The following is a 20,075-nucleotide window of genomic DNA, read 5'->3' as shown; positions in this document are numbered from 1 at the left end:
TTTTCCATCAGCCCCTGGCAACCACTAATCAGCTTCCTGTTTCTATAGATTTGTGTAATCTGGACATTTGAAATGAATGGAATCATACAGTTTGTGGCTTTCTTTCACTTAGCATAATGTTTTTAAAGTTCATCCATAAAGTAGCATGTGTCTGTTCCATTCATGGCTGAATAGTATCCTGTTATATGGATGTACCACATTTTGTTTACCATTTGTCAGTTGATGAACATTTGGGTTGTTTTCACTTTTTGGCTATGGTAGTATTTCTGCTTCTTTGTTCATGGGAGATGTTGGCTTGAGATTTTCTTATTTTGAAATATTCTTTTCAGATTTTGGTATCAGAATTATGCTAGTCTCCTAAAATGAGTTGGGAAGTTTCTTCTTTTTATATTCATAGGAAGATTTAGTTTAAGATCGAAATTGAAAAAATATACCAGTGAATTAAGTATTTAGAGGAATCCTCTGGTGAAGCCACTGAGTCTATAGTTTTCTTTGTGGAAGGGTTTTGGTTAGGGATTCAGTTTCTTTAACAGAATATAAGACCATTCAGATACTGTATTTTTTCCTTATTTAATATTGAGAAGTTACAGTTTTCAATGGAATTTGCCCTTGTATTTAAATTGTCAAATTTATGGGCAGTGTCTATGATGATGTCCCCTTTCTTATTTCTCATATGGGTAATTGTGTTTTTTTGGTTTTTGGTTTTTGTTTTCTTCCTGACTAGTCTTGCTAGAGCAGTCTTTCCTTATCGATCTTTTCAGAGAACCAATTTTGGTTCCTTGATTTTCCCTACTCAATGTCTGTTTTCTATTTTATCGATTATCTGTTCTTACTTTTGTTTCCCTCTTTTTACATTGTTTACTTGGTATTGTTTTTCTAGCTTCTAAAGATGTAAGCCTAGATCATTTATTTTCAGAATTTCTTTTTTCATTATATGCATTTTTGTCTTTGCAAACAGCTATACATTTTCCTTAAGCACTACTTCAGCTACATTTCACAAGTTTTGATATGTCATATGTCATTTTTATTTAATTGAAAATATTTTCTGAATTTTATTTTAACTTTCTAAGTTTTTGAGTCATAGGTTATTTATTTGGGTTTTTGTTTTGTTTTCTTTTTTAGATTTCCAAACGTTTGGGAATATTTTAGTTTTTTTTTCCTTTTGGTCTCTAGTTTAATTTTTCTGTGATCAGTTGGCCGGTTAGCTCAGGTGGTTAGAGCGTGGTGCTAATTTTTCTGTGATCACACTCGCAGTCTTTGGAAATTTGTTGAGACTTAGTCTGTGGTCCAGCATTCTGTTGTCTATTTTGGTAAATACTCTATATTTGCATTAAAAAAGAATGTGCATTCTGCAGGTGTTAGGTGTGATTTTCTAGGTGTGTCATTTAGGTCAAATTGATAAATCATGTTTTAAATTTTCTATATCCATGCTGTTTTATCCTGTACTTATTCTGTCAATTAAAGAGAGGTATGTTAAAATCTGCTCTTTTGATTGTGAATTTGTCTTTCTCCTTTTATGTAGCTCAATTTTACTTCATATGTTTTGAAGTTATGTTATTATTTGATGCATCAGATTTGGAATTGCTGGGTCTTCCTATTGAATTGACCCTGTTAGCACTATGAAGTGTTCAGTTCATCTCTAATAATACTTCTAGCCTTAAAAATTAATTTTGTCAAATACTAATACAGCCATACCAACATTTTTTGCAAGGCTGGTAATCATGTTCAGGATATATCTTCTCCATTTCTTCTACTTCAGCTCTATATCCTTTTATTTAAAAATTCGACATAACGGTTATTAAAGATCTTCCTTTTGTATTTCTTGTTCTATTGGTACATTGACAATGAATTATGTTTCAGCTTTTGTGGGTCTAAAATATATTTTTGTCTTCCTTTTTAAAGGATATTTTTGATAGGTATATAATTCTAGGTCTACACCTCTCCTTCCCCAGCACTGTTCAACACAGAGAATGGAAGCTATTAATCTTAACTGTTGTTCTTTTGAGTGTATCTTTTTTCTTTTGTTGCTTTTAAGATTTTCTCTTTATTCTTTGTTTCAGCAGTTTGACTGTGCCTAGCATTTGGTGTGCCTTTGGTTTTCTTTGCATTTTCCTCTTGCATTTCCCTGAATTTCTTGAATCTCCGGGTTGATTTCTTTCCTCATGTTTATAAACTTTTCATTAATTACCTGTTCACATACTGCATTTGCTCCATTCTTTTTTCCATCTTGGATTTTATTTACATGAATATGAGACCATTTAACTGTGTCCTACTTGTTTCATACTCTGTTTTATGCATCTCATTTTTTTTCTAAGTTTGGGTTTGGATATTTTCCTTTTGCCTATCTGCAAGTCCATGAATCCTATTTTCCTCTGGTCTAGTCTGCTCTTAAAATCACCTGACAATTTCTTGATTTCAGTTATTTATTTTTTAGAATAGCTACTTGGCTTTTTAAAAATTAGATTTCATCCTATTTTTCCATCTTTGCATCTATTTTAAATTCTTGTCTCCTAAATTCAATGACAGTTATTTTGAGTCTGCCTGATTATTTTCCTTCTTGTATATCTCTTAATATATTTATTATGTGCCTACCAGTTATTTTCTTTCAGAGCATTTTGCTCTTTGCTGTGTTAGACAGGTAGAATGAGGTGTTGACAATTTCCATCCTTTCATGAATTAAGGAGACTCCTCCTCTAACTGGGATTCTGACTTCTAGACATTGGGAGACTGGGAAATTGACTGTGTTGGTACAGCCTCCCCATCCTCCAGCATCCCATTACTAAGCTTTATATCACTAGGGAAACTGCCCATGTATTTGAGGCTTTTCTAGATTTCTGGTCTCACTCCAGCTAAAGCTACACTAGTTTCTGGTTTTCTTTGGTAGAGTTCCTCTGTTTAAACTAGGCTCAATTTGACCTCACGTGTATCCAAACTTTGCAAAAACCCCCATGGAGGAAAATGCCAGTGGTCTGAGCTCACCATGGAAGTGCTCTTTCATCTCTGGAGTTTTGGTTTATCTAGTTCTTAATTACTTCCACAGTGTTCTTAGGCTAGTCAAGTTTTTGAAGAAAGAAAAATGGCTTGCTTCTCTCTAGTATCATCTTACTTTAAGGAAGCGGAAGTCTAGAGTTGATCTTTGCAAAAAGAAAGACAATTTTAAGAATGCTTATTTGTTCCACTGTATGTTTTTTCCTGCTTTGTCGAAGATTATTTGACCATAGGTCCATATCTGGGCTCTCTGCTCTGTTCCATTGGTCTATGTGTCTGTTTTTGTGCCAGTACCATGCTATCTTGGTGATCACAGCTTTGTAGTCAAGCTTTGAAATCAGGCAATGTGATGCCCCCAGTTTTCTTTTTCTTTTTCAGCATTTCCTTAGCAATTTGGGGTCTCTTCTGGTTCCATACAAATTTTAGGATTGTTTGTTCCAGCTCTTAAATACCAGTGGAATTTTGATTGGGATGGTATTGAAAGTATAGATTGCTCTAGGCAGTATAGACGTCTTAACAATGTTTATTCTTCCAGTTCATCAGCATGGAATGCTCTTCCATCTTTTTGTGTCTTCTTCAGTTTCTTTCATGAGTGTTCTGTAGTTCCTTGAGTAGGATGAATACCCACTTTTGTATCAACATTTAGGGACTGAAGGAGATTATCAACATGTACGGGCCTGGAGGAGATTATACTGAGTGAAATGAGTCAGGCAGAGAGTCAATTATCATATGGTTTCACTTACTTGTGGAGCACAAGGAATAACACGGAGGACATTGGGAGATGGGGAGGAGAAGTGAGTTGGGGGAAATTGGAGAAGACAAACCATGAAAGACTGTGGACTCTGAGAAAAAAACTGAGGGTTTTGGAGGGGGGAGCTTGGGTGAGCCTGGTGGTGGGTATTAAGGAGGGCACATATTGCATGAAGGATTGGCTGTGGTGCATAAACAATGAATTTTGGAACACACACACACACAAAAATTAAACTAAATTTTAAAAAAAGAATGCTTATTTGTATGAGCATAGTGATATTTTGAACAGTTTTTATCTGTGTTGCATACTAGTAGTTACTTTTTTTTCTTTCTTGTTGAGCCTGTTTCTCAAAGTACACTCTAGACCAGAGGTTGACTAACTGTGACACAAAGACCAAATTGGCTCAGAGCCTGTTTTGTATTGCCTGTGAGCTAAGAATGGTTTTGATATTTTTAAAGATTTAAAAAAAAGTGTTTTGTGGCATATAAAAACTATGAAATTCAAACTTCAGTGTTCCTAAATAGTTTGTCTATGTCTGCTCTCTTGCTGTAATGGTTGAGTAGTTGAAACAGAGATCCTATAGCCTACAAAGTGGAAGGTATTTACAGTCTGCCCTTTACAGAAAAAAAATTTCTCTATTCTTGCCTTAGACCATAGACTTAGGAATTTTTCATTTCTCATTACTAAGGGAAATTAAACAAAAGATTGAAATCTTATTCTAGAAGTTCTTTGTATTTGGACTTATTAAAACTCCAGTATTTTAGAGTTAAAAGGAATCTCAGAAATAATCCCCTTCATCTTGTTATTTTACAAATGAAGAAACAGATTCAGGATAAGAGACGTTTTAAAATTAAATTTTGACTAACTTTTGTTTTTTTTTTAGAAAACAGACTCAGCAATAAGCTGATAGAGAAACTAATGATCTATATCATGGAACAACCTGCAAATATTCATTTGTTCTTACATTGCAGGAAAAAATTGTTTTTCCTTAAACCGTGGTAACTATTAAAATTTCTTCCTTGGAATTTTTAAAGTAAATATTTTTAAAATAAATATTTAAAGAATGTTAATAGCCTTTGCCTTTTATTAGCACTCATAATTCTTTCAAATCTCATAGGTATGAGGTTCTTTTTGTGAAATGACTAAAAATCCTATGAGATCAATTCCAGACATTTTTTCATTTTAAGTTCCTATTTGATTTAGGATTTGAAGTCCTAAATCATCATAAATTCCAGGGTGAATTGTTACTGTGTAAGACTGGTTTCTAGAGTTTTTCTTTTATCTGTCCATGCTCTGATATCATGAAAACTTTATTTAAATTTAGTTTTCAACTAAGCTTTTCCATTAGTTATATAAGGGGATGTTAGCTTACTGACAAATTGTATTTTTATTTCTAATGTTGACTATAGATTTTCTCCATAATAACTTTTAATTTATTACTGGCTTTCTTTTGACAGGCATCTACTTCTTACAAAACAAGCCAAATTAACAACAAGAACAACAATAACAACAAAACACAGTGAAATCAATTTGTGGGGATTTGGGAGAAGCTGATTCTTTATAGTCAGGAATTGGTGGGCTTAGGTTCATTAAAATTGTTATAACTAATTAAATGCATAGGAAGAAGTATTTTAGGAATATGTATTAAAGCCGTTTGAACTTCAAAGATGTTTATTAAACAAAAACAAATATTGATGTATATTTGTGAAAATTTTTAGTCTGTGATGAGTAGGCTTCAGGAAAGTCATTTTTTGGGGGTTTATATATTCTACTTCTCTAAAGATTAGTTTTGAGTGAACCTTGATGTTTTTCTAAGTTGTACAAAAGGGGCTAATCTTTTAGCAGTTACATGTTCCTGTTGCTCAAATAACTGATTTCATTTAATATAAAAGAGAAGTTGTTTTTCTAAACTTTAATGAGAAATATCCGTTAATTTTCATTAACTTTCTGTTCATTTTTGATAATTCTTGAACAACCATGATATGTCAGGCAGTGATGCAGGTCTTAAAAGTGGAGTTGAAATAGACATTTTTCATGCTCTAGCAATGCTCATAGTTGGATAGACTGTATAAGCTGGTGTATCTGTTCATGTGTCCCACAGGACACTATTGATCAGTCTTTTTCTTTACTTTCGTAGCATGCTCTCTGGGGGAAATCTTACCCATGTACCTGGTTTTCCATTACCTCCGTTGCACCAAAATCTGCATAAAATCATTTCATGGATAACTCCTAAATGGATATGTATGGCTTACATATCCTTTAAATGTATCTGTGTATCCATGAATCTAACCTTGGTCCTCTGAGTAATGCTTAAAGCTCTGAACTTCATTCTTTTCTCTCTTTCCTGTCTCCTTCCTCCAACTTTTTCTTTCTCTCAAAATAGTATTGATTACTTTGTTCTAAGTACTTTTTAGACTAAGAAGCTAGAGCACAGCGCAAGAAATACATGGCGTCTGTACTCGTGGCACTTACAGCTTGGTGAAGGAGTAATGCATTGCACACATAATCCCATACATAATTACAGTTGTAGATAACACAGTGAAACAAGTGTAAGTGATGTGAGAGTGAATATTAGGGAAATTAACCCAATCTGGGACATTACAGAGTAATTGACGCTTATATTGGGGCCTCAGAGATGAATGGTGGTTAGCAAAAGATGTGGGAGAGAATACCCGGAAGAGGGAGAGCCTTTGTGAAAGCCCCTAAGTAGCTTAGCAGATCCACATAGCTAGAAGGATGTCTTTGTGGCTGCAGTATGATGAACAAGTTGGAGAGGGATGCAAAATGAGGCAGAGAGGCTGGCAGAGAGCAGATCTTGGTAGAAGATTTTTAAAGCCATGCTTTTGGACTCTAAGCCAAGAGAATTGAGTAGATACTAGTAGGGTTTTGGGTGGGATAGTTACCTCCTAGATTTGTGTTTCTATTTTTTTTTTTTTTTTAGAATTTTTATTTATTTATTTGAGAGAGCATACATGCTGATGAGGACATCTGAGCTGGGGGAGGGGCAGGGAGAATCCCAAGCAGACCTGAGGCTCAGCTCATAACCGCACGTGGGGCTATATCTCACAACTGCAAGATCATGACCGGAGCCAAAATCAGGAGTCAGATGCTCAACCAACTGAGCCACCCAGGCACCCCTTCAGATTTGTGTTTTTAAAAGTTGATTTGGGGGGCGCCTGGGTGGCTCAGTTGGTTAAGCCGCTGCCTTCGGCTCAGGTCATGATCTCAGGGTTTTGGGATCAAGCCCCACATCTGGCTCTCTGCTCAGCAGGGAGCCTGCTTCCCTTCCTCTCTCTCTGCCTGCCTCTCTGCCCGTTTATGATCTCTCTCTGTCAAATAAATAAATAAAATCTTTAAAAAAAAATAAAGAATTTAATTAAAAAAAAAAGTTGATTTGGGTTCCTGGGTGAAGAATGAATTGAAGTAGGGCAAACATGGTTGTACAGAAATGAATTAAAAAGCTTTTGCAGTAGACCAACCAAGAAGTGGTGGTAACAGGTTATTAGAATTGCAGCCGTAGAGATGTAGAGATGTAGACAGCCATAGAGATGTAGAGAGCCGTAGAGATGTAGACAGATTCAAGAACTATTTATAACACATAATTGACAAGAATTTGTGATTATTTTGGTTTAGGGAGTAAAGCTGAAGGAACTGTCAAAGATAATTTTTCATATGCTTTTTCATGTCTGTTTTGCTGACATTTTAGTATCTTGAACTCAAACATCTTTAAAAATGAACTGGGGGCACCTGGGTAGGTCATTTGGTTAAGCAGCTGACTCTTAGTTTCTGCTCAGGTCATGATCTCAGGGTTGTGAGTTGGAGCCCTGCACTGGGCTTCGTGCTGGGCATGGAACCTGCTTAAGATGCTCTGTCTCCCTTTGTCCTTTACCCTTCTAAAAAAATTAAAAATAGGGGCACCTGGGTGGCTCCATCAGTTAAGCATCTGCCTTTGGCTCAGATCATGATCTCACGGTCCTGGGATTGCCCCACATTAGGCTTCCTGCTCAGTGGGGAGTCTGCTTCTCCCTCTCTGTCTGCCTTTCCCCCAGCTCATGTTCTCTCTCTCTCTCTCTTTCTCTCTCTCTCTCTCACACACACACACACTCAAATAAATATATAAAATCTTGAAAAAAAAAATAGAACCAATGTTTTCCTTTTGGAAACTAAATTCTTCCCCTTGACTTCCCTATTTTTGTGAATGACATCCCTACCTCCAGGTGGCCTAGGCATGCAACTTTTGTTTTGGTCACAACTTCCACTAAATTAGTTACCAAGTGTTACGACTCTAGCATCTAGTGTGTCTTCCTTCCCCTCCTCCTCTTCCTCTTTTCTTTTCTTCCCCTCCCCTTCCTCTTCCTCCTCCTCTTCAGGAGCATCCTTTTGTTGATCATTAAATTATGTTTTTCATTCAAGTCTTTGAGCTCCTTGAGGGCAAGAACTGTCTTTTTCATGTTGTATTTTTTAGTACCTAAGAGTGTGTACCTCAGTGTTAGAGACATACTTAAATAAAATTGTTTTCCCGGATTCTTCTTTCTTCCACTATAATTCTTATTTTTTGCCACATTTTTTCTGTCTCTTTCTCGAAGTTATTCGGGGGCATCCTTCTGCTTAAAGAATAATTTGGTCTTAGGCCTGTGAGCTTGTGAAAAAACTGGCTACAGAATATAAGAAGAGTATGAGCTGAGGTCTTTTCTATAGCAATTTAGTAAAAATTGCTTCCTGTCCCTTTTTCTATTGTAGCCCTTGCAATTACAAAGAGTAGATTTTTCTGGGAAAGGAATATACCTAATAATTATTGGCCTCCCCACTATTGAACAACATTTTTAAAACTTTATTTGATGCCATTTGCCTTTTTTAATTTTATAAAAATATTTGCAAAATTTAATATTTTGATCATTTAATGTATATTTCTTAGCATTCCAGTGCTGTGTTATTATCTCAATAGCTATATTGTGTGTTAGTATCTTATGTGTGCATGGAGAGTATATTGTGTCATAGAACGTTTGCAGAAGAAACATTCAGATATCTAGTTTGGAAGTACATTTTTCATAGCTTTGTATATCCTAATAATGAACTTTCATAATTCTTTTTTTCCACTTTTAGGAATAAGAAAATTTTAAATAAGAAGAAGTTGAAAAGGAAACAGAAGAGCAAATCAAAAGTGAAGACAAGAAACAAGGTAAAACTGCTGACCATTTATAGGGAGTAGGACTTTTTCAAAAAGGTATAACTAGCAAACCATTTCATGTCTATTTTTTTAATTTTAATTTTTAAAAAGCCCCTTGTTACATAGTTATGCTATTTAGTTTCATTTTGGGGGCATTTCATGGCAGTGGCCTGGAAGTTAATATCTGGGTGATGAAAATTATTTACTGTTTATTCATGTTATCTTTGATCAGTTTTTTGGGGGAACATATCCATTTCTCTTCTTTTTTTTCCCCCATTCCTAACTACGTGTTCTAGAAACTGAGTAAAATTGGCTTGGACATTGGGACTTGGATTTGGCCTATGATATGTCATGAGTTAGGGAGAATCTTGATATATCTATATTGTTCTGAGCTTTTTTTGGTGGTGGGTGGCTGTGCAAAAGAAAATGCAATATGGAATATTTTAATTAGATGAGACCATAGAGAGCAAGGATCTTTCTTTTTCCATCTAAAGCGGAAGTCTTCTCTATTAAATCTTAGACATTTTCACTTTCTACCAAAGAGTCCTTTTTTTTGAACAGTACTAAGAAGCATAGACAGGAGAAAGAGGGAAGTCATAACTATGATTTCTGAACAGCTCTACTTTTAGTTAAGGAAACAATAGCTTAGCTTAGCCTATATATCATATTTAAGTTCTAAAGACAATTGTTTCCTGCCCTTTTTGTTCGTGTTCTTTCCATTTTGTAACTGAGAGAAATGTACTTTAAAGTAGTAAGCCAAAAAATAAAAATATAGGGGATGAAGTTTATTTCATGGCTCTATCTTAAGACACAGCTGGATCCATCAGTAGTGTTGGCAAGTCTGTGTCTTCATCTCTTGCTTCTGCTTTCTTCTGTGTGTGGGCTTATTACCTCTGGCTGAGGATGAAGGCTGCTGGGGGCTCCAGCTTCATCAGTTCTAGCAGAAAGTCTTGAGTATGATTTTTGATTGAACTTCGTCATTCACTTTGGCCTTGGAGATAGGGTACTTTGATTGGTTAGGCTGAGTTATGTTTCATCTTTCTTCTTTTGTCCTCAGGTTTTTTATCTGCTTTTTAGGAGTGCCTTGTGATAAGAGTGATTTAAAAAAAGCTACTCATTTATTCCTAAAACATTGATTGCATACTGACCTTGTGAAGGCCTTATGCTGGGTATTTGGGAGAGAACGATGAGTACGAAATGTTTTCTGCTTATGATGGGCATATAAAATAGTAAGAGTGTCGTTAGTCTTCCTGCTCTCTATTATTTTTCATTCACCTTTTTTAAAAAGGTTATTTTAAAAATTCCAGTGAGCTTCCCCCCCAATGTATTTTAAGAATGAACATTTCTTTTCAGCAAATGAAATAAGATACGATTTAACTATATCACTTTATTTCCTTGTTTATTGCTGTCATTGGCTCTTCTATTTCCCCATCTCCTTCATTCAGTTTCTTTCTTATAATTCCGCGTAGATAGCACAGTCTTAAATAAAAAAAGTACTTAATCTCTGTTAGTTTCCTGTGGCTGCTGTAACAAATTGCACAAACTGATGGCTTAAAACAATACAAATAATTCTACAGTTTTAGAAGTCTGAAGGCCAAAATGGATCTGGGCTAAAATCAAGGTGTTAGTAAATCTGCATTCCTTCTGGAGACTCTAGGGGAGAATTCATTTCCTTGCTTTCCAGCTTCTAGAGGCTGCCTGCATGCCTTGGGTTGTGCTCCTTTACACCTTCACCGGCAATGATTGGTTGACTCCTCTCATGTTGCATTACCCTGACATGTTTTCACTGTTACCGCTCCTTTGACTGTCCACCACACTCTCTCATTCATAAGGACCCTTGTGATTACATTGAGCCCACCCAGATAATCCAGAATAAACTCTTCACCTCAAAATCTGTAATTTATTCACATCTGCAGGATGCCTTTTGTCATGTAAGGTGACACATTCCCAGGTTGCAGGGACTAGGGGAGGGTATCTTTGGAGGTCAGTATTCTGCTTACCACATCTTCCTTTCTCCCGTTTGTTGCACTCATCTGACAAAATTTAATCCTGTATGAATCCAGCTGTTTTCTCTTTCCCTGCAGGTGAGTATTGTGTGCAGCTAAAGGGAGTTAAGATACCAGTACACATTCATGATTACCAGTCTCAAATGGACCTTGCATAGCTAGACTGTCTTCCTTATTTTTTCTGATAAAATAGTTCTATGACTATTTCAAACCTTTTCACTCTCTTCTAAGTTGGTAAGTCCTACCCTCTAACAAATGACTTTACTTTCTTATAGAAGAAGTCAAATCCATTACACAGGAAACTTCTTCAGCATCCTGTTACCAAACATGCCTGGGTCTTAGGTTAGGGTATTTAAAGCAGAATTTTGAAAGATATTATCAAGGTTTAGAAAATTTCCATCGTTCCCAAGCATTTCCTCATCCTTTGCTGCATTCTGTCTCTTCCTACAGCTATGGCTCTAGGCAACCACAGATGTACTTTCTGTCATTGTAAATCAGTTTTTATTTTCTAGAATTTCATATAACTGTGATCATGCAGTGTGTACTCTTTTGTATCTCGCTTCTTTTCCCTCAGCATAATGATTTTGAGTTGTATCCATGTAGTTGTATATATTAACAGTTCATTCTGGTTTGTGGGGTTTTGTTTTTTGTTTTTTGTTGTTTTGCTTTTGAGTATCCAGTTAGCGGATATATCTCAATTTGTTAATCCATTTACCTGTTGATATTTCCAGTTTTTGGCTATCACAAGTGAAGCTGCTATGAATATTTTTGTATTAGTCTTCATGGATAGATGTTTTTGGTTTTTGGAAGGATAAATGCCTAAAAGTGGAATGAGTAGGTGCTGTTTCCTTCCATGATTTGCCAAAAAATTGATAAGTCTCAAAAGCAACTTAAACTGATGGCTTAGATTTATTATAGCCAAAGGTACAGAATAGGCAGCAGGAAAGAGAAATCAGTAGTATTAGTGGTGTCTAGGGAGTTAAGGCATAGGCTTTCTAGTTCCTCCTTGTCTGAGCACACAGGATACACATTGTCTCTGACAGTGAACTAAAGGATATGTATGGAATGTTTCTGTTCAGGAAAGCCCACTTGAGTGTTAGAATATGAGACTTTTATGGGGGGGGTTGGTCACATGTAGACATGTCCTGCTTTGCAGTCAGCTATGGTACGCGAAACTCAGGTGCTCATCATCAGTCTTGATGTTTGTACAAAGCAGTGGAACAAGCCAATAGGCCTGGTCTGTTGCTCTGGGTGCATTTTACAAAACCATCAGTAACTAACATAAAGAAAAGTCTAAAGACCACATTCCTAAGGATTGGCCCACCGTCAGCCCTGGTTCCCTTGGGGGAAATAACAAGGAGTAAGCAGTCGTACCTGCATTGTTAACTCTTTTCTCATGGATGGCATGGTAGATGAATGTTTAACTTGTCAAAAAACCATTCATACTATTTTTCAGAGTAATTGTTGCATTTTACTGTTACACCAGTAGTGTTTGAGAGATCCAGTTGCCTTATATCTTTGCAAATGCTGGTATTGTTAGCGTTTAAAATTTTAGTCATTCTGAATACATACGGGTATTTATTTCAGTGTGGTTTTAGCTTGCTTTTTTCTAATAACTTACGATGTGAACATCTTTTCATGTGCCTTTGACTATTCATATCTTGTTATTGTGAAATATCTTTCCTGTCTTGCCTCCCCTTTTTATAATTGTCATCTTATTAAATTGTCAAGAGTTCTTTATGTACTCTAGATAGAAGTCCTTTGTCAGATATCTGTATTACAAATAATTCTTTCTGTTCTGTGGGGCGGTTTTTTGTTTTTTTATATAGTGCTTTAGAAGAACAAAAAGAGTTTCACAAATGTAATTGATTATTTTCTTATATATATGATTCATGTAATTTGTGTTCTAAGAAATCTCTGTCTCCCCCAAGGTCACATAGATTTTTTTTCTATATTTTCTTCTAGAAATTTTATAGTTTAAGCTGCTATATTTAGGCCCATGATAGGTTTATAATTAATTTTTCCATGTGGTATAAAATAAGGGTTCATGTTCATTTTTTTTCATATCGGTATTCAGTTAATTGGCATCATTTTTACAAAGACTTCTCTTTTTCTATTGAATTGTCTTAACACCTTTATAAAAAATAAGTTGACCATACTCTTTTGAACCTATTTCTGGAATTAATTTTTGTTTAATTGATCTATGTATCTGTCTTCACACCAATACCACACTGTTTTCTTTACAGTAGTTTTGAATTCAGGTCATACGTCTTCCAACTTTGGTCTTTTTAAAAAAAATTGCTTTAGGGCGCCTGGGTGGTTCAATGGGTTAAGTGACTTCCGTTGGCTCAGGTCATAATCCCGGAGTACTAGGATCTAGTCTGACATTGGGCTCACTGCTCTATAGGGAGTCTGATTCTCCCTCTGACCCTACCCCTTCTCTCGTGCGCGCTCTCTCTGTCTCATTCTCTCTCTCTCAAATAAATAAATAAAATCATAAGAGAAATTTAAAAAAACATTGCTTTAGTTACTTTAGGTCCTTTATGTTTCTTTATAAATTTTAGAATCAGCCTCTCAATTCTGTTTTCAAAAGTCTCTAGAATTTTTATTGGGACTTCATTGAACTTGTAGATTTGAGGAAGAGTTGTCATTGTAATAATATTAAATCTTCTAATCAATGAACATGGTTTGTCTCTATTTAGGTTTTCCTTAATTTCTTTCAGTAATGTTATTTTGGTTTTCAGTGTACAGAGCTTGCACATAATTTTATTAAATATTAATTTTGTGGTTTTGATGTTATTATAAATATTAATTTTTTAAAATTTTTTGAGATGATCATAGTAATGCAGTTGTAAGAAATAATACAGAGATTCTGTATACCATTCACTTGTTCTTCCCAACTGCTAAAGTATTGCATCACTGTGGTAAATATCACAAACAGGAAATCCATATTGATCCAACCTACTGAACTTATTCAGATTTCACCAGTTTTACACATACTCATTTGTGTTTGTATGTGGTCATGTATTTAGTTCTATGCAATTTTATCACATATGTGGATCTGTGGACAATTACCGCAGTCAGTGTGTACAAGAGTTTCATCACGGGGATCCTTTTTGCTACGTTATATAGCCATAGACATTCCCCACACTCACCCTCTCCCTTGACTCTGGCAATCACCAATCTATTCCCCATTTCCTTATTTTTTTTTCATTTCAAGAAGGTTATATAAATGTAATCATGGGGACTGGCCTTTGCCACACAGCTTAATTCTCTTGAAATTTGTCTCAGTTGTTGCATATATCATTAGTTTCTACCTTTTTATTGCTGAGTAAGCATTCCATGTAGTAAGCTGTATCGTGGTTTGTTTAACCGTTCACCCATTAGAGTACATCTGAGTTGTTTCTTGCTTATTTTGAATAAAAATTTTATGAATATTCATGTGCTGGTTTTTGAATGAACATGTGTTTTTATTTCTTCAGTAAAAATGTCCAACAGCACAGTTGCTGGGTTGTACTGTAAGGTGCATATTTAATTTTGTAAGAAACTGCTATACTTTTTTCCAGAGTGGCTGGACCATTTTATATTACCATTAACAATGTATAAGAGATCCAGTTTCGGGGCGCCTGGGTGGCTCAGTGGGTTAAAGCCTCTGCCTCTGGCTCAGGTCATGATCCCAGGGTCCTGGGATCGAGCCCCACATCGGGCTCTCTGCTCAGCGGGGAGCCTGCTTCCTCCTCTCCCTCTGCCTGCTTCTCTGCCTACTTGTGATCTCTCTCTGTCAAATAAATAAATAAAATCTTTTAAAAAAAAAGAGATCCAGTTTCTCCACATCTTCACCAACATTTGGTGTTGTCATTATTTTTTATTCTAGCCAGTCTGATAGGTTTGTATTATGTCTCATTTTGTTTTAATTTGCATTTTCCTAATGGCTCACTATAATGAACTTATTATTTGCCTTCTGTATATCTTCTTCAGTGACATGTCTATTCATGTCTTTTGCCCATTTTCTAAATTGAATTGCTATTTGTTTTTTACTGTTGAGTTTTGAAAATTCTTCATATATTCTGCATGCTAGTGTTTGGTGAAGTATGCAAATAATTTCTCCCAGTTTGTAACTTAAATGCTATTATTTTTTAAATTATATTTTCCAGTTGTTCATTCTTAGTATATAAATACATTAACTTTTTTTTTAATATGATCTGGTATCCCATGACGTTGCTAAATCCACACATTATTTCCAGTGACTTTTTTGCAGACACTTTAAGATTCTCTACATGTCTTATACAAATAAATTTGTCTAGTAGGTACTTCTTTCTCACTATATCTTGTATTCCTTTTTCTTGGCTTATGACACTAGTATATCTAGTACAATGTGGAATCACATTGTTGAGAATAGGTGTCTTTGCCTTGTTTGCATCTTAGGTTGCAGGTGTTCAGTCTTTTACTATGTGTAGCTATGAGTATTTCATAGATGCCTTTTACTCAGTTTTGGAAATTGTCTTTCATTCCTAGTTTACTTGTACTTTTTATCATGAATAGGTGTTTCATTTGTGTCAAATGCTTTTTCCATGTTAATTTAGAGTATCATATGTTTTTCCTATTGTTTTTGTTGGTATGGGGAATTACGCTGATTCCTTTTCCAGTGTTGTTACCAGCCAGTTTTTTGGTAGATTGTGATGTATTATCTCTTTCATATGTTCTTGGATTTGGATTGCTAATAATTGCTTGTTTTTAATATCTTTGGAAGGCATACTTACATGTTATTTGTCAATTAATTCTGGTATATATTTTTTCTAACAAGAATTAGTCCACTTTTTCCTCAGTTATTTATGGAAAAAAGGTAGAATTTTGAGACCAGTGTGTTCGGTACTTGAGGTGTATTTCCTGAACATACTCTAATTTTTGTAACTTGCATTAATAGACTATCTTAAACCTGTTCTGTTTATTTCTAATGTAAATGTTGATCTCAAAAGTGTGATTTGGTCTGATGAATAAAATGCTGGGCCAAAACAGAAATGGACTCTTTAGTTTTAACAATGAAATTACCAAGCATGTGATTTTTAGTATTTATTAAGACTGATAGTTGGGAGAGAGCTTCAGGAAAGCATATGTCCATAATCTGCAGAATCTAATTTCCTAACAGTACCATAAAAAGTTGACCAAAATTAAAAATTCTGTTTTGTTTTGTTTTGTTTTGATTTCTGTTTAAGCCCCTAAATCTACTTTTTAAAGAAATCAAAATGTAATTTAACATTTGTAGTAGGTCACTGAGACTCCGTAATACATCTCATGTCCCCTAGAAAAGCAATAAATTAATATCCTGTGATACTACAACAGTTAAGCTTTGTTGGCTCTATTCCTATCATGGGCTAAAAGGGCACTCCTATTAGATTCTCTGCCACTCTCCATCTCTTGCCAGTTTGGTTATTGCTGTTACTTAGAAAGTAATGAGGTGTAGGGCGCCTGGGTGGCACAGTGGGTTAAGCCGCTGCCTTCGGCTCAGGTCATGATCTCGGGGTCCTGGGATCGAGTCCCACATCGGGCTTTCTGCTCGGCAGGGAGCCTGCTTCTCTCTCTCTCTCTCTCTCTCTCTCTCCCTCTCTGTCTGCCTCTCTGTCTACTTGTGATCTCTCTGTCAAATAAATAAAGAAATAAATCTTAAAAAAAAAAAAAAAGAAAGTAATGAAGTGTAGAAGAAAGGGTACTTATGTAAATTGTTAGATTATCTTTGCTGTGTCACATGTCTGACTTCTGCAAGCCATCTAGCGTGTCTAATCTTTAATTTTTTATTTAAAATGAGAATTGGTGATTATGGAAACGAATATGAAATTGAAATATTCTGTCTTATATTTCAGTCTGAAAACTTGGAGAATACAGTAATCATACCAGATATCAAACTACATAGCAATCCTTCTGCTTTCAATATTTATTGCAACGTACGCCATTGTGTTCTGGAATGGCAGAAAAAGGAAACATCATTGGCAGCTGCATCCAAGAACTCTGTGCAGAGTGGAGAGTCAGATAGTGATGAAGAGGAGGAATCCAAAGAGCCCCCTATCAAGCTTCCAAAGGTAAGTCACTAAGTTCCACTTGGATGGATAACCTACAAGCATTCCAGCTATAGTACAAATATTTGCATTGCTAAAATACCTTTTTATAAAATTGTGCACTAAAAATTAACAGGGCTTATGGGGAAAAACAGGTTTGGGGCAGACCAGGAAAACTGCAGTTTTATAACTGGAGTGCTAACAAAGTCAGTAATTGGTAACTCAGTGGTAAGTACTTGGACAGCCCAGGAAGAAAGATCAGGGGCTTTTAAAAATGTACAAAAGCAGTAAAGTGGAATTGGTGGATTGTAAACCTTGAGCCATTGCAGATAGAAGTGGAGCCCTGAGCCTGTCGACACTGTTAAAGTAGGCACAAGCAGAACGGCAAACTACCACAAGCCAAGGGCCATAGAAAGTTGGGGGTGCTGCCTTCTGGAGAGGGAATCTGGGGTGCAGGTATGCATTTTTATTTTTCTTGAACTAGAACTAGAAGGGCTCCTGGCTGTGCAACTGCTGAGCTGAGAGTTCTTGCCTTTTCTGCCTAAGGATATAATTGTACTCTTGTTACTTTGGCTCCCTTTGCCTAGGAATAAAATTTCATATGAAGCAATAAGACTTTTACATTGTTCTGATATCATTCCTTATTTACCAGAGACTTGCAAGCTAATTGGTGTTATAAAAACATGTGTGGTGGTAGAATAGGCTATTTTTAAGGTACTCCCTTCTATTTAAGTATTAATATATTTTAAGACTGTAATGTTATTTTATATATAATATTTTGTCTATATTGTGGGTATAGTTTGTATTTCTAACAAAAGACATATAGACTTTTTAAGAAAGGTACCTTTATCATAAATGATTTATGCATATTGCTTTTTTCTAAATATAGGCATTTTAAAATGATTTCCTTTATCATAAATGATTCAGGTCTGTTGCCTTTTTACTAAACTGATAGATACCTTAAAGCCATGCCTTGAAAACTTTTTTTTTTTTTAAGATTTTATTTATTTATTTGACAGAGAGACAGATCACAAGTAGACAAAGAGGCAGGCAGAGAGAGAGGGGGGAAAACAGGCTCCTTGCTGAGCAGATAGCTCAAAGCGGGACTCAATCCCAGGACCCTGGGATCATGACCTGAGCCGAAGGGAGAGGCTTTAACCCACTGACCCACCCAGGCGCCCGAAAAGTTTTTTAAACACACCCAGAGGAGCTATCGTGTAGATATTTTGGTATTTGAAAATAGCAGCCAAGATAGAAAGTATGTTCCTCATCTGATTTTTTTTTTTTTCTCACATCTCATGGTGGCTATTTCTAAGTGCACCACTGTCCTTAATCATTACTGTCAGGTTCTTCTCATTTTATGCTCAGCGGATGACTTGCTTCCTGTTTCATAGAGTAAGAGAGGTTTTGTGAACTTCCTCTGACTTTTAGTCAATCATCTTCAATATCCTTCTCTTGGGACTCTTCCTCCTTTAGTCCCTTTCTCTCCAGTGTCCTTAAGTGTACCTTCTTCACTACCTCCTTCTTCTACTTAAAACAAGCAAGCTCATCTTTTCCGTGTGAGTTCCTCTAGGTAGAGAGTTTTCCATCAGGTACTGACATGACAGGAAATAGAGTACAGTGACTAAGAACATGGGCAGTGGAGTCAATTACTTGACTTATCTGTGCCTCAGTTTTGTCAACTGTGAAATGGAGGTAACCTCTACCTCGCAGGATTGTAGTGAGGATTAAGTGAGTTAATAAATGTCATAGTTATAAATAAGTAGTTAGAAGTATCAGCTTAGGTGCAAACAAGGTGCAAACAAGAAGCTGTGTAGGTGCAAATGAATTTGAGTTTCTTTTCAAGGAACTCTTCAGTCTATTAATAAATACTTTACGTCCAAGGAAATCAAACTTCTGGACAATCTGTGAGATCATGTGACAAGCGAGAGGAGAAGTGCTGAGATGTCTTTATGCAGAGGCATTCAGCATGCTGTGGGGTTTCGGCGTGGGTGGGGACTGAAACTCCCAGGTGGTGAGTTTGGCTGTCATTTGTGTGACACGAAGGACTGACACAGAAGAAGAAATGAGGCCTCAGGGCTTGAGGTGATGGGAGTTTGAGGGCAGGTGAGAATGTTGGCATTTTTCTTTTCCTTTTGACCATTTATGCTCCAGGTGCTACTTTTTTCCATCAGTTCCTTTTCTTCGTAGTTGTTCCTCTCTTGATCCTCCTGCATGTGTGGCCCTCGCTTTCCTTTTTTTCACTGAGGTTTTTTTCTTCTCCTACTCCTTTTCTCTGGCATAATTAAGATAGTTTTTATTTGTTGTTGAAGTATCACTTTGATGCAGTTTTATTTTAAAAGCTAAGTTGAATTTATTATATGGCCCTTGCTTGTCAGTTCCTTTGCCTTGTTTTATTGGGTCAACAGCCATTGATATTTTAAAAAGAACTGTCTTACCCCCACCTAAGTACTTCATATTAAGTTTTTTGCCTAAAACAAATTTTAGGGTTTCCTGGGTGGCTCAGTTGGTTAAGCGTCTGCCTTCAGCTCTGGTCATGATTCTGGGACTCTGGAATTGAGTCCCACATTGTGCTCCCTGCTTGGTGGGGAGCCTACTTCACTCTGCCTCTGCCTCACCCCTCCACTCATGCTCTCTCTCTTTCTCAAATAAATAAATAAAATCTTAGAAAAAAGAACAAAAAACAAAACACAGTTTTTACCCGGCTCACACCATCTTTCATTTTCTGATTTCCAGATCCTCCAAAGTGTTCCAAGCTTTATAACTACATTATTTTTAACAGTCATTTTTAGATTCATACTTTGCTTTCACTCTCATTTGATGCTAGTCATTCCACATATTTTGTTAAAGGATAGAGACGTAGATAGACTTATTTGTTTACTTCTTAAGTTTATTTACTTCTAAATTATTTTTTTACTTATAGCAAGCTTTATATTAGGCTCTGAAAAACGAAATGATGAGACACAGCCCCCACCCTCAAGAAAGTTATGTCTGGTAAGGATAGCCGGCATGTCTGGTGACTTAAGGGTTACTGGGGGCGTGATAGGTGTAGAGCAACAGGGTGGGGTAAAGCTGCAGCACTGACTGCGGATGCACGTGCAGGCAGAGGAAAC

General features: G+C 36.1%; 1 protein-coding gene across 12 annotated transcripts in view; it reads left to right on the top strand.

Annotated features, from left to right (window-relative positions):
* MYCBP2 (MYC binding protein 2) overlaps nt 1-20,075 on the top strand; it is a 283,092-nt gene that overhangs the window by 20,345 nt on the left and 242,672 nt on the right. For all 12 annotated transcript variants that reach the window (XM_044249910.1, XM_044249909.1, XM_044249914.1 and 9 more), the window contains exons 2-3: nt 8,843-8,918; nt 16,771-16,986. In XM_044249910.1, the coding sequence (XP_044105845.1) occupies nt 8,843-8,918; nt 16,771-16,986 (292 nt within the window). The remainder of the gene's footprint in view (nt 1-8,842; nt 8,919-16,770; nt 16,987-20,075) is intronic.

Source organism: Neovison vison, chromosome 5 (assembly GCF_020171115.1).
Source record: "Neovison vison isolate M4711 chromosome 5, ASM_NN_V1, whole genome shotgun sequence".
NCBI lineage: Eukaryota > Metazoa > Chordata > Mammalia > Carnivora > Mustelidae > Neogale > Neogale vison.
This window is presented reverse-complemented; position numbering and strand designations above follow the sequence as displayed.